The following is a 16,745-nucleotide window of genomic DNA, read 5'->3' on the forward strand; positions in this document are numbered from 1 at the left end:
TTACTCAACGCGATATTCACGTAGTGTCCCACGAGCCGGGCACGCATGTCCTGAACGGAATTCCAAGTCGCTTAGGGCCGACGTTGGAGCGGAGTCAGCGGTTACAGAGAGGTTGATGCGAGCGGAATCTCGACAAGGAGAGGACGCAGCGGGGTCGAAAAGGTTGGCGCTCTGGTGGGGGTGTCCGGGTAAGGGTGCCGGCGAACGGAATGGATTTCATTGAACCAGAATTCGACGGTGCTGCCCGCAAACGGCTATGCGGCAAGGGAGTCGAAAAGGGACAGCGATGGGTAACGAGCGAGCGAGAGGTCGGCGAATCGACGAGGAGGGAAATCTCCGATCGGAGTGGGGGCGATAGAGAGCGCGAGAGGGAGGGGGTAGCGAGAGGAACAGACACGGGGATACGTAGGCATCGTGTCGGTGGCCTCTGCGGCAAATCTGCAGGTTTCCGTGGCGTGTGTGTGGGACGATATTAATCGCGAAAATCCGTGAAACGCGAAAGCGTGACAGTGGGTGGAATCGTCGTGACCGTAGAGTTTGTCGTATGCGAACGTTCGCGACGGTTACGGGGTTGCACGCAACGGGGGATGAAAGTCTTTCAATGGAGCGGCGCGATCGCAGCATCCGCTTGTCGGGTTTCGCCACAGACGTCCAGCTCATCCACTGGGGCCAGCCAGCCGTGAGAAGGCTTCTCGTCCAGCGGGCCTCGCACGACGTGATTGATTGATCGGCCAAGAGGATAACAGAAAAGAACGTCGATGCCAGTCGACGACCTCGCGGCCCAGGTGGGGGGTGTCCTCTCGTGAGAACGGGCGAACACACGTTCACACGGTGAGACTACGCGTGGAGAGGAAGCTGACAAGTGCATCGTGCTCTTCGCAACGTTTCGTTTCTCCACGTTTCCTTGCGTATCGCCGCGAGTGAGATCTTCCCTGCGACCTGATCCCCAGTTTCCAATCGTCGCATAAACGGATGGCTCGCGAGGATTCGTCGCGAGCGTCTCCTCCTGGGGGAGAATAAACAAACGGACGGGAACCGTCCGGCAGGGGGAAAGGACAAACGATAAAAAAGGACGGAGGGTGAGACAGTGAGAGCCGCGACTCTTCTCGCGAATGAAGCAGTGCTTTCTCGTCTTTAATTTTTCAACCAGCCCGCAAGCGACGACGCGATTGGCCGGAACGCACCGACCACTCTCGACGACCAAGTACGCGTAAGCGAGTTTTGCCGCTCGAGATCGACGCCGCTCGGTGGCACGGCTCGTGGGTGTCATACGCACCACGCGCAAGGACACCGGGTGCGGATAGGGTGCCGGACGATCTTGCGTCGCGACCAATCGAGCCCGAACACCCCTAACGAACCCGAAACACACGGGTTCGCCCGTGAAAGGTTCCATTGAATTGAATTATCCGGTTGTTGCCGCCGTCGCTCCTCGGCTGTGTCTTTCGCTGCCGGGCCTCTCGAGGACTTCCTGGCGGGTGCCGCGTACGGCATCGAGGGGGATTGAAAATTATCGCCACGGCTCCGCGGCCGAGTTCGTGACTAATTTATGATCGATATAAATTTCGCGGCGCATTACGCGGGCATACCATTAGCGGCGTCAGCAATTAATATGCCTTAGTAGGCGGGCAAACCCCGCGGCCTGGAATCCTACAGGCGTTCGAGGCTCGCGCTCCACCGATTCCGCGTCGCTCGTTCGGTCGCGACGGGGTGAAAGGAAAAAGAGAAGCGTTACATAATCGGGCGATTGTTGCTCCTTTGTTGCAGATTGAACCCGACGAGGCGTGCGATCGGGAAAACTAGGCCGGCCGACGGTGAACGCGCGTGCAACGTAGGGCGCACTTAATCAGAATGAAATCTAAGAACTCGTCGACAATAGGTTCGTGATGCCCGAAGGAGAACGGTCGGCGAAATGAAAGCCCCCGAGAAACAATGGAAGCGTCCACGCAAGCATGACGGCCCCATTCAGATTCGCAGACGGCATGCTTAGTGGTGGCCGAAGGAGACGCTCAAGTAAGAATAAGCGAAGCATCCTTTTCAGAACTAGTTCCTTCGCGGTTAGGATTAAATGACAGGGCCACGACGCCTCACTCGATTGGCCTCTCAAGGTCAATTGCCTGGCCGATGGTGACGTCACGAAGTGCCTCATGCGAGACTAGGGTTTCTTTAGACCGTGGAAGACTAGGGGAATCCGTCGTGGTGTAACGGGTGATGTTGGGGCAGAATTTCGACCATTCGCAACGCGTTCAACTGACCAAAGGTTAGGGAGAGTGTCGCCTATTGACTGGTAATCAATAAACATAAACACTGGCTCATCCCGCTATCTAGGCACTGTTTACATTGTCGTGAGAACGCATTCCGTGGGAACAGATGTTTCCAGAAGTGAGCAGCGTTGCGGGAAGTGTAGATTATTCCATTTTGAACTGGTTAATCGCTCTGTTTCGTGTTATTTTTTCCCCAATTTTGAATTAAACAACCACACTGCAAACATTGGCGCGAGCGTGGACCTTTGTTTGCATATAAAATATTTTACGGTTTCATTACGACGATTATACCGTCGTTCCTCATTATGTGACTTACAAGTGAACGCATTTTCGAATTCAGATTCGTATAACAATGCTAGGTAATTGCACAAAATGAAACATCTACAATTGCGACTGGTAATTCATTGATTCCTGTGCCTTCGATTCAGCTCGCTTTTGTGCACTCCCGACTTCGCGAATACGTTACGTCAAACGTGAAATATCGTTTGAGGCATTTCAGTGTACCTGTTATAATTGCCACGTTAAATATCGTAATTATATAAACGGATTGTTGCGCAATCACGGACGCACAATTTTCGTATTTATAAATTAAAATTATATTCCATTCTCCGGGTCATATGAATCTTGTAAAATACTTGGATTATTTATCATTAAGAGAAGTTTGTTGTTCACTGTTTCACATTTCTCGTGCTACATTTTATTTTAATTCTTTTGGTACTCGTAACTTTGTTTTCATCCATCCAAAGCTTTATTTTTACATAAATAATTTTTTTCGACCGTAGATGGAAGTCTTGTGCTGAATTTTTTCATTTGGTCACTTTATTGAACAATTAAAAAATATGACACGGGCTGGAGGACATGTAAAACTACACTTACAATTCTCATTAAAAAGATCTGTCTGAACGCCCTTGTACCGATCGTAGGTTTACAACATCAGAAACGTTTATTTCTCAAGATGAAACAAATATATTTAACAACGTAGTCACCATTCGAGTTGAAATGTTCTCGTGAATGAGCCGTGAGCAAGCCTTCTAATTCTATTTAGAATTCTGTACGAAGCTCGCATACGTGTTTTCTATAGGATTCTGGAGTCTTATTGGTGCTTTTATATAGCTTCGCCGATCAGGGAAAGTCTCGTTGAAGAATTAGTTTAAATCCGGGGTGGTGGAAGTTCATGTCAGAGTGCAAGTATGCATTTTCTTTTGATCAAAAGTGATCCCTTTTATATTAATAAAGGAACACTTTAGTCCCCAGTCTATTGTAAACAAAACCGTGGCACGCCAATGACACTGATGGGCTACCTTTATCCACTGTAGGTCAGATTGAGTAAGTATAATATTGAAGAAGTAAAACAATCGATCTTAATAAAAATTAAATTGCGTCTAGAAGTTTGAGGTTCAATCAAAGTCTTTGTCAATTCCGATCGAGTCTCGATATTTGGTTGATAGATCGTTCATTATATCATCGTGGGTCACTGGTTGACCTGCGGGTGATAGGTTGCCGACCACTCAGCCTCGGTATACGTAAACAACGCCCCTGTCCAAGTAGATAAACATTGCAATAGTAGTCGACTTCTTTAGTATCAGTCGGACGAACACGACGCCGACGAAAATTCGAGACTAAATAGCGTGAACCAGTTTGCATCGCTAAGTTTCGTCGCGGACCAACTGACGTGGCAAAAAGTTCCCTCTTCTCTCCTTTAACCGTCGATAAAACGCACGAGGTAAAGTTCGTTTTACGCTCGCGTATAGGCTCGTTTTTACTGAAAAGCCGCGAATCGCGTGCCCGCAGAGCTTTCACATTTCGCAATAAAAAGACCCTTATATTTCTTTTTTATTAAGCAGTAGCTGCGACGAAAATACATGCCGGCAATGGAGACAGCGATAAACAGACCTCCCTTTTGTGATTCTTCGTTCCACTGCTCCCCGGGTCCAGGTCTTCTTTCATCGGTTTTTTCCTTCTTCTTTTTTTTTCTTTTTTGTTTCAATGTTCCACGCACACAATCGTCGCTTCGCCGACAGCGTTAAAATCGACGAGCACGTGTCACGTTTAATCATGCACCGCGCAATAACGCGTTAAGTAGCGTCGCTTACGTCGAGCGGGCGCGCATGTTAATCCGGAAATTATCACGCGTAATTTTACATGCGAAGCGCAAATGGGTTAAACGACACGGCACCCCGTGTGAAGACACAGAAGGTTTCAAAACATTTCGCGTGAATTGTGGCATTTAGTTGCCGGTAGGCACGCGCGCGCCGTAAATTCGCGGCTATTTCGGGAGTGTGTCTTCGAAACGACATTCGCTACGAGATAGATTATCCAGGGTACATCGCCGTTTTTCGTGCCGCGATGGTTCACTGTGCGAGGATTAATCCAATTTACTAATCAGTCCGGCCATTTCCGGCGAAACGAACGGAGAAGGGACATGCAAATGAACGAAAATATTAGAGGCAAGTTGCCGGGAATATTCGCGGGACACAGGGCCTTGTTCGGACGACTCGTGCAAACCTTAATTTATTTCGCGTTTGCCAGTAGATGCACAAGGGGTGGCCAAGGCAAACCTAGGTTTGTCTAGGTTTGAGAATCACACTTTGAGCACGCACCACGTTTTGAGGGGTGGTTGGGAGTCCATCAAGATTCTTACATGCGGTGGTGCTCGGTCATTAACGTCTGGGGGATACAGATTACGTCAGTCGCCATGCTCGAGGCTGTGTTGTTAGTCTAAACTCCAGCATACCTTGGAGACATATTGCGACCGCAGCATCCTCTGCGGGGTATATCGCTGGGGTTACCGAGGATCCGACACCTGAAACATTCAGCTGCGTGCCGACTTGGACCAGTTTCTCACGAGTTACTCTCTCTTTACAGATTTCTAATCGGTGGAGAGGCCATCCACAGGATAGAATAGCAGCTGCAGAAGAGAAACAGACTGTGGCATGTTAGGGCCAACGCAACACCCTCTACGAGGGCGCATCCTGCTTTCCCTCTTCTTTCTGCTCGGCACGTTCGCCCTGTTGTCCCGAGCGGCGGCCTTCCCGGATTGGACGGACTGTCCAGCGGTATGCAGGTGCAAATGGACGTCCGGGAAGAAGTCGGCCCTGTGCCCTGACGCAGGCCTGACGTCACTGCCTGCGTCACTGGACCCCGACATGCAGGTGTTGGACCTGTCGGGTAACAAGATACCAGCGCTACAGTCGGAGATCTTCAAGCGTTCCGGACTGCTGAACCTGCAGAGGGTGTTTCTGAGGAACGCCGGCATCCATGAGATCCACGCGGACTCATTCAGGGACATGAGGATACTGGTGGAAATCGACCTGTCGGACAACCACGTGCAGGCCCTCGAGCCGGATACGTTCCTGGGCAACGAAAGACTGAGGATTCTAATTTTAAGCGGTAATCCTCTGGGCATCCTGAGGAGTCACCAGTTTCCCGTTCTCCAGCACCTGCGGAACCTAGAGTTGCAGAGGTGCACGCTGTCCGAGATCCACGGGGAAGCGTTCGTCCACTTGACCGGGCTGGAGTCGCTGAGGATCGACCAGAACGAGCTGGAATATCTGGAGGTGTCGGTGATATCGCGTCTGTCGCGTCTGAAGACTCTGACCATGGACGGGAACCGGTGGAGTTGCGACTGCAGGCTCCGCGAGTTTCGAGCGTGGCTGATCTCTGACGTGCCCAACAAACTGTATTCCGTGCCTCAACTGTGTTCATCGCCGAAGCGGCTGGAGGGCCGCAAGTGGGAGGACGTGAAATCCGCGGAGTTCGCCTGCGAGCCGGAGGTTTTCGTGCTGAGTAGCAGCATACAAGAAGAGATGAACGGGAACCTCAGTTTGGCCTGTTTGGCCACGGGTGATCCCGAGCCGGAGGTCTGGTGGCAGCTGAACGGTGGCCCGGTGAACGCGACCAAACTGACCGAGCAGACTTATTCGGGGACGTACATCGCCTATGCGACGTCCGACGCCGGAGCGGCCTACAACGACAGATCCACCTCTGGGAGGATCATCGACAGATGGAACAATTTGACGGTCTACAACGCCAGCGACGGTGACGCGGGGGAGTATGCCTGTTTCGCGAAGAACATCGCCGGTTTGGCGAGGGACACGGTCAGTGTGGCTATTCCGCGTGTGTACACAGCGCCGACGCTCTCTCAGAGTGACAATTGGTTGTTGTGGGTCAGCCTGGCGGGCGGTGGTGCAGCCGCCTTGTGCGCCTCTATTTCCGCCGTTTTACTGGCACTGTGCGTGTGTGGTGGGTCCCGTCGACACAGTGCTCGCGAGAAAGTGAAGCTCCAAGGCAGCACGAGCTTCGGCGACCAGGAGAAGAAGCTTCTCGACCTATCCGTGACGACAACGACTCCGGGGAACAGCAACGATCAAGGCAGCGGTCACGGTAGCCTGGTGGAGGCTTACAGCAGCGGCGACCTAGAGCTGGCGGAAAGAGGCTCGATCTGCGATCCCATGAACGCAGCCACCGTTACCGTCGAGAGACTGAGACCGGAAGTGACCAGTGGTTCCGCGAACGCGATGAGGGCCTTGCCATGCGCCGCGATGTTCCCGCCACCTCCGCCGGAATTCACCAGCGGCGTTCTGCCCGCTGGAATCTTCGGCAATATCTTCATTTCCGTGTCCGTGCCCCAGGATGCATCCGATCGCTGTTACCCGGACCTTCTCGACATTCCTGTCCACGGCACGAGTGGCGTGGCGAACAAAGGATCCGCCGCACTGGCGGCAGCCACCAGTGTGTCCAGCTTCGCGACGCTACCGCGACGAGCGTTGCGGTCGACCGATCTCTGTTCGCCTTACGACAATATGGGGCCCCGCGTGACGGCCAATGGAAGTTCCGCGTTTTCGCTGACGGACGTCGACCTACGGTTATCGCCTCCTCCGCCGCCGCGAATCATCCAACCGCCCCACGAGTTCGTCTCCCTGTAAGGACACCCCCGGGGACCGGCTTTCGAGCAAATAGTCGGTATACTTGTTCAGAGCTCATCCGTCGCTTTCTTCCCACGTTCAGTCGCGTCGTCCTTAAAACGGTATCGTTCATTGTGTTCGTTGTCGACAGTATTCCAAGCGTATCTGTATTTTATACGGTGAGCCATCGGCCTACCAGGTTAGTTAAGCTAAACGGTGGTTTTCTACGGCTTTACAATGTGTTTCAGTTGCCAATGTCACTCTCAGCCTCTATTGTCTTCACCTTTAGATGTGGAAACGTTTACAAAAATTCCATTTCCATTTCGATATCCTCGCATCTTGAACAAACATAACTGACTTGATAAATTGCGCACTTGTGATTCCGCACCTTCGATACGTGTTCGTTCTCGCCACTTGGTACGCGAATGGCTCACATTTTTAACCATCAGACACCACTCCTCAATCGTACATTGGTTAAGGTTGTATGCATACAGGGACCTAGAAAGTTTGTATCTCGTGCGTATATTAAAGACGTCCGGAAGGTTATCGAAAGTAGTATACAGAATATTTGATCGAATCCACTCCAGTTATGTCTGTCCAACGTATTCGATTATGTAAGACATCGAGTTTCGAAACTGCACGTTACCTTCATTCGAAATCGCTCAAAGAGCAAATAATTGGCGTCCTTGCCTCGAGTCTCTGTTGTGGCTCTGCCCAAACGGATCTTTCATTTTGTAAATAGCTTCGAAGAAATTGGGATTAAATTCTGTTATCTAAAATTCTACAGATCATTCCTAAACTTACTTTCAGGCCGCCCAAGCCTTAATTAAGTCACGGCCTAGCCGTTAAAGTTGTTCACACCAAGCCTAAACCAAGATGTTCAAACCATTCAAAACCTCCAAGTTTCGTAAACCTAACGAGCTTGCAGATCATCTTGAACTGACTTGAGCTTCGCTCTCTGATTCGAGCCGACCCAAGTCGATTCGAATTCCATCATCAACACTAAGTAACTCTACCGACGAGTTCGCCAGTAAATCCAAAGCACACTTCCCATCTCTCCCTCATCCCATGATCTCGCGGCGGCCAAAATTAATCTGCCACGTTTCACAGTTAACGCACGTGAGAATATTTGATCGGACAACGCGCAGTTTCGAAAAACAAGCTCCTCGTCTGTCTATTCGCTTGTCTGCCCGGCTTGCATGCTTGGTCAGCGTACAGTGGCTGCTCGCAGAGGATGTGTACGACGAGTGCGTGTGTGTGATTAGACCTAAGTCTCTTCTAGTTGCCAATATCCACGGAGGCAGGTGGTTTGTACATAGAGATCCCGCGGGACTACTCGCGGCGGAAAGATGGACGAAGTAACGTTACCGGTTCTTTCCCTACTCATTCTCGAAGTGTATCACTAGTTTGTTACCGTACTCTACGTGTGTACATATTTGTTATCGCAGTACACGTATTATAGCGTGGCCGGCGCGTCGCGTGCCCCGCGTCGGTATTCATTATGAACACTTTGTCAATTAATAAAACGATTGAATTTTACACACATCGTGTCATCGTTCTAATTTATTCCGCACGAACGGAATTCGGTAGGCTTCAAGGTATTAATTTCTCGGGATATGCGGACTATTGGAAGTTGGTAACGGGATAGCGGGTGACGTGACAAAAAAAAATAAAAAGGGCACTTTGTTGATACTGCCTCTATGTGTAACGGTCAGACGCGACTTCGGTCGGCGGGTCTGCCCGTGAAGTTTTCTCCATTTTTAAATAAAAATCAATAGAGTGATTCCTTGGAAGATGTTCATCTGGCGAACCTCTATACAGGTGTCCTCCTATCAAATTTTGGGAATTAGGATGTTTTGCTCGCGGACGATAACGGATTACAAAAAAATTTAATTTTTGTATTTCTGAGACCAATGAGCTGGAGACATTCTTTTGTCGAGATAGAACCGAGGCACGACTTCATCAGCAATGTTTTAATTGTAAATGTCACGGGAGTTCATCGTTGGTCTGGAGCCGAGAACATCTTTCAAGGGAGTACTGTACAGCATTTACAGTAAAACTTTGGATTTCCTCATTAGCCACCCTCTCCTTTCCAGCTTGAAAGGATCCTATTTCAATACCAGCCACCTACGCAAGAATGGCAGAGAGGGACGCAATTTCTCATTGTATGTAATGAGATCGAGATATCCTGATTCCCGTAAACTCCAGGTAGGTAAGAAAAAAAGGGACAAGAAAAATAGCTATTTAGTCACTGAGAATTAACAGGGTATAAGAGAAAGTCTGAAAATCTATAAAGAGGTATCAAGTTCTGAACAACTTTCAGTTTTCTTTTACAGTTGCGACTTGGCAAACCTGCGTACAATGAGAGAAACCGAAAATTGTTGCCCCGACTCTTTCCATGCGTCTTTCAAACGAATGTAACGTATCCTCTATGGCTGAGCTTCGATATGGACGTATTTTGAAGCTGGTGGAATATTAAACGATGTATTAACTCAAATCGAGGAACATTATCGGCAGTTCGTGCATTAAACGGTGCCGTTCCAATCGGCATTTCAGACTTCCGGAATTAATACTGTGTATTGTTTACTAATCTGTCGCTACGTGGGTGCCTATTAATACATATAATAGTATCAGCCAGTTTCCGATGAAACGCTGTAACACCACTTGTCATTCAAATTAAACGCTCGATGGCGAACGCTACTGTTCATTAACCCCTTAACCTACACGCTATCTCCCGATTGCTCGTGCCATAATAACGAACGAACGAAGTACAGTATTGTCTCGAAATAAGCAACTGCTTTCCGCCTCGAAATAAGCAACTCGCTATCCCCGCCTTTTTATTCGAAGTCGAGTGAGAGATCCGACGAGAAGTGAGAAGTCTGTGAAAGCGAGAAGCCATAAATCTTTCTCAGTTTTCTCTTTCTTTGGCGTGTGTATTCGCCGAAATACAATTAGTTGTACATATACATTCCATTCGTTCGATTTTACTAGTGCTAAAATGAGAAAGCATGTTATCTTCTATCATTCTCGAAAGCACAACACCCGTACTCGAGCGATCACTTTATAGTTTGCCGATCCCCCTGTTTTGTCTACGGGTTCCCCCTCGTCACGCTCGGGAACAAAGTCAAGCGGAATAGTATATCTGTTTCGAAATAAGCAACTCGCCGGTCCCGACCGAGTGTCAGACTCGTGCTTGTTGTTTATAGCCGAAATTCCTTACCACGAGTATCACTCATGTATGTAGTCCAAAGGGCTAACTACGTCATTTTGGAAGACCGGTGCCAATAATCGTCGATATATACGAGGCACTGCTGGAGAATACTTTCAAGCCCATCCCGCAGTGGCAAACATTCCTCAACAAATAACCAATGGGAACGGAAAAAGAACGTTTCCATCAAATAGAGATAAATATCCACGAAGTCAAAGAGACTTGGATGCCAACTTTAATAAAGAAACAAGTTGCAACGGACGGATAGAGTTTCACAAAAAGCGGGTACGGAATTGTACGATATCTTGGGGCTTTCGAGCGTCGTATTTTCCTGGATCCTCGGGCGCTACGCGAATCTATATATCGGGACGATCGTCATCCGTTTTCCAATTCGAGGAAAACGTTCGACAGGAATTTCGAGTGGCCCGATATCAATTGCTAAGTGTATTCGCAGCGGAGCTAGAATTTCAGTGAAAGTCGCAGGAATAAGAACGAGATAGGTAGCGGCGTTCGTTGCAGAGAAAGAAACGTAATTTCAGGGCTTTTTATTAGATCCTTTTCTCGTGTCAGCGGAAACTCCGTCGAGCGAGCTGCGAGGGCGCACGTCCTGACAACTTCGCCATAATCCAAATAAATACAGATACTCGGTGTCCGTGGTCGTTGGCATACGGAGAATCTATCGTGGCCTATAACTTCTTGTACAAAGTTCGGTTAACGACCACTGGCGCGAATTAAAGACAGATTGGTCGACGACAGAGAGCCTTGTAGAGGGAATTAGTACACCACGTCGCGTTCTCCGTGCGAGATCCGTCGCGTCGTGCACCACGCTGGAACCGGGGGATCATTTGCAGATGCCTCGTTCGACGTTCGTCTCGCGCCCCAATCGTGGAGTGTAGTCGTTCAGCGATGTTTGACCGTTCCGTAAACCTGCAACTGATGATCAAACAGCTGCAAACATGTTGGTACAGATATCGAATCCAACGAAGCGTGATTGGTGTCGCCCCAGCACTGCCAGTAAAATATAAATTGATTCCAGGACTTTGGTCGGGCTGTATGATCTTCTTGGATGTTATCAGTTGTTGGGAATAAGGCGTACTTGAGCGCCATCCTTTAATTCGTACATTTACAGTCATCGAGCGTCCCTTTTCGACCCGGACGCGGAATGGTGCTCGTCACGAAGCGTTTTTGGCGACGTCGGATCCGTGTGAAAATCTATCCCAATCGTTACGTGATCCGCGAGCAAAAGTGTATCGCGAATGTCCTGTTGATGCAACTCCCCCCGATCCAAATGCCAATTTAATTTTTCGCCTCGTACAGCTCGTATTTCGTCCCCGGCACGATACGTTACATCGCGCCGATCGGATTTGCGGAGAATAAAGCGCGTTATAATGCGCTATTTATACAGGGGGTCCCGAAATTCATCGACCAAATGGCGCCGACGTGTTTTGCGAGCAAAAATAATGGACAGTTTGACTTTTAAGCGTCGACGCTTTCGGATCGATAGGTTAGCGAACGAACAGAATTTTTTGTTGATGGATTATTCTGGATCCTACAATTACTCTGCATTTTTCTTAACGGACCCAGAATACATGTGCTGACGTCATACTATGCAATTAAGTATTATCGATGGTAGAGAAATATCACAGGTAGAGAAGTTTTTATTACGACTTCCTCGGACTATTTTTACCAGAATCTTCTTAGATAAATCCCAAGAAAATTTCGAACAACGTACGTCAATCCGTTGCCGAAACCACACTCACACTCACGCACACTTTGTACCTTGAGCGTCGGAGTAAAGCGATCTGTTCTCGTCGATCTTCTGCGGTGGACGCTGTTCCTTCATGTGTAGACGGTTGGGGATCAACCATGCAGCATCCTTCAGATTTTTGTTCTTGAAGTTCATCGATCTTCCGACGTATCCTGACACAATATCGTGAGAATCGATGAATCAAGCGGTGTACCATTTTTCGTATACCGAGCGTGCAATGTAGATGATACCCGAGCACAAAGGGGGGATCTTACAGACTGTCGGAAACTTTGCACAGGTATTGGTCCAACCAGAGACCTATTTTAAGCTCTCGTATCAGAGCCACTCGATTTATTCGTACTCGACTCTTAAATTACAACAAATGCTTCCAACAACAACCCCCCTGTATCAATTAAACGCTTTGAAACCTGTTGCGACTTTCAAGTCCACTCTAATGAAGTTCGTTTTTAACCGACTTCGAAAAAGGAGGAGGTTACTCAATTCGACATGTATTTTTTTTTTTAGATTGTTAAATGACAACACAAGCTTTTTCCTTTTGGAAGATTGTTAAAGACAACTCTGTAAGATGATACAAGACCAAGATGAACGCTTAGATTTCAAGAATTTTTGGAAAATTTTTCCATTGATTTTCTCTTCGGATTTGAAAATTGGATATAAAATTGAGCCAAGCAAGAACGATGCTTCTACCTTCGTAATCTTGATCCGGAGCAGAGTCCAAGTCCATGTCGCGCACGTTATAAAATTGAAAGTCCGCGTCGGGTTCCATATCGTGGTAGCGGTTGAAATTAACATTCGAAATCGGTAGATCGGCGCGACCGACTCTGGGGTACTGGACCAGGCCTGCAGCACGATCTAGCCTCGTGAAACCAGCCATTTCGGAGCTTCTACCGATCCTGGGATATGGCACCAGACCAGACGCGCGTCTGTTGTTGGCTTTCACTTTATCCCCATCTAAAAGATTCCAAATTTGGAACACGATCCTCCAGTGAATTTTTCGTAATTATTTTACCATGGAAGCACATTTAAATTGGAGGAAAGAGCAGTCGATTGATGATTTGGGTGCGGACTGCTAACGAGGAAAGAATTAATTTCAGGCAGGATTCATCAAGCAAGATGGATGTATGTTATATATGCTTTGAGATAGAAAGAAGAGAGTTGCGATATACATGTCTTACCTCTGGCGGAGTCGAGGTGTTGACCAAGGGAACATCGGGGCACTGGAAGGACAGTATGAGTCACAGGGCGGTACTGATCAGAAAATTTTTTAATTTTCCTAGGTCCACCAATTTCAACCCAGTGTCTCACTGGAGTCACAGTGGAGTATCCAATAGAAACTCAAGAGAGCCCGGTAACGAAAGAGAAAAGGCCCCAACCGATGCACAAAAGCTACTTGGCACAACAAAAGCAAAGAAAAATAAGCCAAAAAATGCATCGCACGAAAACAATATTTGTAATTTTCCTAGGTCGAAAAATTTCAATCTAGTGTCTCACTTCCTCACTGGAGTTTCCAATAAAAACTCAAGAGAGCCCGGTAACGAAAGAGAAAAAGATACTTATAATTTTCCCGGTTCAGTGAGTCTCAACGCGTTCCCAAATACAGCGTTCGCGCTACGACAAGAAGAAGTTTTGCCGTACGGGAAGGAGGGTCCCGCGGAAACCGAGAAAAATGGCTCGAATATGGATAGCAGCGAGTTCACCGGTGTAACGAACCGCGAAACGGTGAAAAATATGAAAAGCCTTGGTAGCCGGGATCGACCGGGGAAGCGGATCGATCGACGAGTACACACTTACGGTTGAGAGAAGTGGAAAATATTAGAACGACCAGGAATACAAATAGGTGATTCGTCATTGCAATGGGGGCGGTCGGTCTCAGTGATCGAAACTCGATGAAGCGATGCTGCGGAGAGCGGGATCTAACCGGCACTGAATACCTCCAGGTATCCGACGTCTGATTTTATACCTTGCCAGCCACCCCATGCACCCAGGGGGTTCAACCCTCTCGTTTCGCATTCCCCATCTCACACTTCCGCCCTCACGCTCGCCCAGTGTCATTCCCATCCGCACGATCGGCATACTTATTCACCGTTCCACCCCCGTTAATGATCGAACTTTCGGTCCTAGTCATGGCGAAGGGCTACTGACGCTAGGATTGCTGTTTCATCGTGAAACTGCTCCGGTTCGCGGAACATGTAAAAATACAGGACACGTTTTTGTTTTAGGTAACTCGGGGTCCAGAGCCTGAGCTGTCTTCCAAAAGTTTGGGGAATTGATCTGCGAGAAGTGGAACAGGATGTTGGAGTGCGACCCTGTTGGATAGGAGATGAACGGGTGTCTTCTAGGACTGTTGGGTGAATATCTACTGTCATAAGGTAAAATTTTCTTTGCTACAAAACTGAACCCAATTATTTAATTGAGGTACGTTCGACGACGTTTGGAGTGGTTTGGGACAGTGAAAATGATATCCAGAAAAATTTCTAGTACGAGAACGCACACAATGTTCGTGGAAACCACATCGATGCAATTTATTCCTTCCAAATATCGCGTTATATAACAACAGCTGAGCCTGTTTGGATAATAATATTTGCTCGCCTCGCTCTATGTAATAAAAGGGCCATTCAAGTTTGTGCAAACAATCGAGACACCAATTAATGTTTACCGAAATAGTTGGACATTCTCTATACATAAATCGTATTTCCGAATTAACAGAAACCGCTTTGGTTCCTCTGTATTTAATGCAATGACACGGAACCGCGGGAATGAGTTTCGTCCCCGATGTAAATTACATGTTAGTCACGAATTGATTTCCGGGTCGATATGTTGTTCCGTTGTAGCGAATTTTTCGCCAAAATACGCGGTTTATAAACGCACCGGCCGGAACTACCGATTTTCCAATACCTTCGCAGTGCTCGAGTCTCTATAAACGAGACCAGAACGTTATTTTTATTAAACTCTACAGACGTGTGGAAATTGTTCCGAACGTTCGCCGGTGTTTTTATAAAACTGTTACATCGCAACGATTTCCATTCGCGACTTTAACGTAAAATTGTCGCTGGTAAACAACTTAAACGATTAAAATTACTCTTCATAACCTGTTCTGTAAATAATTAACGCGAAATCGATTTATATAAAAATCATGAATATTCGAGCCGTTTAATGGACGGCATCCCCAGCTAGCTAATATCGAGCATATTCTTCACGAGTATATCGCGAGTTCCGAATAACTCGTTTCGAGCAACAAACGCAACTCTTAATATCCAAGAAGTTTGTAGAAGAATCCGTAAAAGTCGAAACGATGCATTACCGCCGGTATTTCTAGCTGTTCTCGAACTGTTAAAGTTTCACCGATACAATTATTTTACAGGCCTCGCTCGTAAACAAAAAGTTTATATTTCGTTAGCGCTCACGCAATAAAACCGCTTTATGAGCATCAGTGTACTGCGCCACGAATAATTACTTGCGAAAAATCTGTAATTCGAGGGAAATTGGTAGTTCGTTTCATTGACATTTCGTAAAGTGAAATCCGCTCGAGGGATTAGAGCGTTCTACGTTATACCACTTGCCGTGTGTCCACCGGTGATCCGGTGATCCATTCATTTATTTAACACCGCTTTAGTTATTTTATCGATTCACTCGACATTATTTTATTCATCGAACGCTACGCAATTGTTTCTGCGTTCTATTTATTCGTCGAGGCCTTCCAAGTAACGAATAACCTCTTATTCGAGCAAATCTGGCTCAAATAACGCTACAGATTTATTCGAGCAATAAATGTTAGGGATTTTTCGTGACATAAGAATTTTATTTCAACACTCTCGAGTTTTCTAAACAACAACACTAACAAACAGGACAAATCAGTTCGAATCCACTCGGACCCGTGCACGTAACGTTTGAAATCGGATAACTGTAACGATTAGTTATAATCCAAATCCACAGTCGCGCGTGTTGCCCGACCACACCGTACACAGAGAATCGAACACAGATTTATAAATGCGTGATACGATCGTGACAATACTGATTATGCCGCATTACTTGGCTGGTCGTGATGTATCCATGTTCATGTAATACTGGGGTAAAAGGATGTACTTTAATCCTCGCGACAGTATATTGCATATTTTTCTAGGGAAGACCAGTAGCTTTAGTCCAATCCACCCGGGTCTGAATACGTTCCACTGCTGAATTCAATATGAGAAACTTGCAAAACGGAAACCACCACCGTGACCTTTCCGTGCCACGAAACAGGCGGAGTATCGCCTAATCTAACGTTTGCCAAACTTTCTGGACGCTGGAGCCCCAAAGAGCTGTCACTTAGGTAAGCTCCTGTTTGACCGTGTTTGATTTGGGACACTTTTAGCTTTGTGATTCATTTGTTCTAATCATTCCTCTCGTGTGGTAAGGTTTGATCCTTCTTCCTATCCGTTCTACTCGGGCTTGTTCTTGTATGACCATGTTTGACTGGGTTTTCGAGGGACTCTTTTATCTTTCATTGCCTGCATTTCATCCGTCCCAATCATTTCTTTTATGTAATAAAGCTTGATCGTTTGATATTCTTTCTGTCTACATTACTCAGGCTTGTTCTTGTATGACCATGTTTGACTTGGTCTTCA

At 47.3% G+C, this 16,745-nt stretch overlaps 2 protein-coding genes across 2 annotated transcripts; one reads left to right on the plus strand and one right to left on the minus strand.

Annotated features, from left to right (window-relative positions):
* The first annotated feature begins 379 nt into the window (after positions 1 to 379).
* LOC128896614 (leucine-rich repeat-containing protein 24-like) lies at positions 380 to 7,926 on the plus strand. Its single transcript, XM_054159980.1, has 2 exons — positions 380 to 2,010; positions 5,127 to 7,926. The coding sequence occupies exon 2, from the start codon at positions 5,195 to 5,197 to the stop codon at positions 7,184 to 7,186; it is 1,992 nt and encodes a 663-aa protein (XP_054015955.1). The 5' UTR covers positions 380 to 2,010; positions 5,127 to 5,194; the 3' UTR covers positions 7,187 to 7,926.
* A 2,487-nt stretch (positions 7,927 to 10,413) lies between these two features.
* LOC128896711 (CAPA peptides-like) lies at positions 10,414 to 14,979 on the minus strand. The gene is made up of 5 exons (XM_054160126.1): positions 13,933 to 14,979; positions 13,317 to 13,358; positions 12,829 to 13,092; positions 12,153 to 12,293; positions 10,414 to 11,306 (listed from the first exon to the last, which is right to left on the minus strand). Exons 1-5 carry the CDS (start codon positions 13,988 to 13,990, stop codon positions 11,215 to 11,217), a joined length of 597 nt encoding a protein of 198 aa, XP_054016101.1. The 5' UTR covers positions 13,991 to 14,979; the 3' UTR covers positions 10,414 to 11,214.
* Positions 14,980 to 16,745: the final 1,766 nt, after the last annotated feature.

Source organism: Hylaeus anthracinus, unplaced genomic scaffold (genome assembly GCF_026225885.1).
Source record: "Hylaeus anthracinus isolate JK02 unplaced genomic scaffold, UHH_iyHylAnth1.0_haploid 0, whole genome shotgun sequence".
Classification (NCBI taxonomy): Eukaryota; Metazoa; Arthropoda; class Insecta; order Hymenoptera; family Colletidae; genus Hylaeus; species Hylaeus anthracinus.

Excerpts from the sequence above, each read along its gene's own strand:
- LOC128896614 (XM_054159980.1), top strand. The coding sequence starts at position 5,195 with ATGTTAGGGCCAACGCAACACCCTCTACGAGGGCGCATCCTGCTTTCC.
- LOC128896711 (XM_054160126.1), bottom strand. The coding sequence starts at position 13,990 with ATGACGAATCACCTATTTGTATTCCTGGTCGTTCTAATATTTTCCACT. Across the intron at positions 13,359-13,932 it reads ATTTTCCACTTCTCTCAACC|TGCCCCGATGTTCCCTTGGT; the intron begins GTAAGTGTGTAC and ends CTGTCCTTCCAG. Across the intron at positions 12,294-12,828 it reads TCCGGATCAAGATTACGAAG|GATACGTCGGAAGATCGATG; the intron begins GTAGAAGCATCG and ends ATATTGTGTCAG.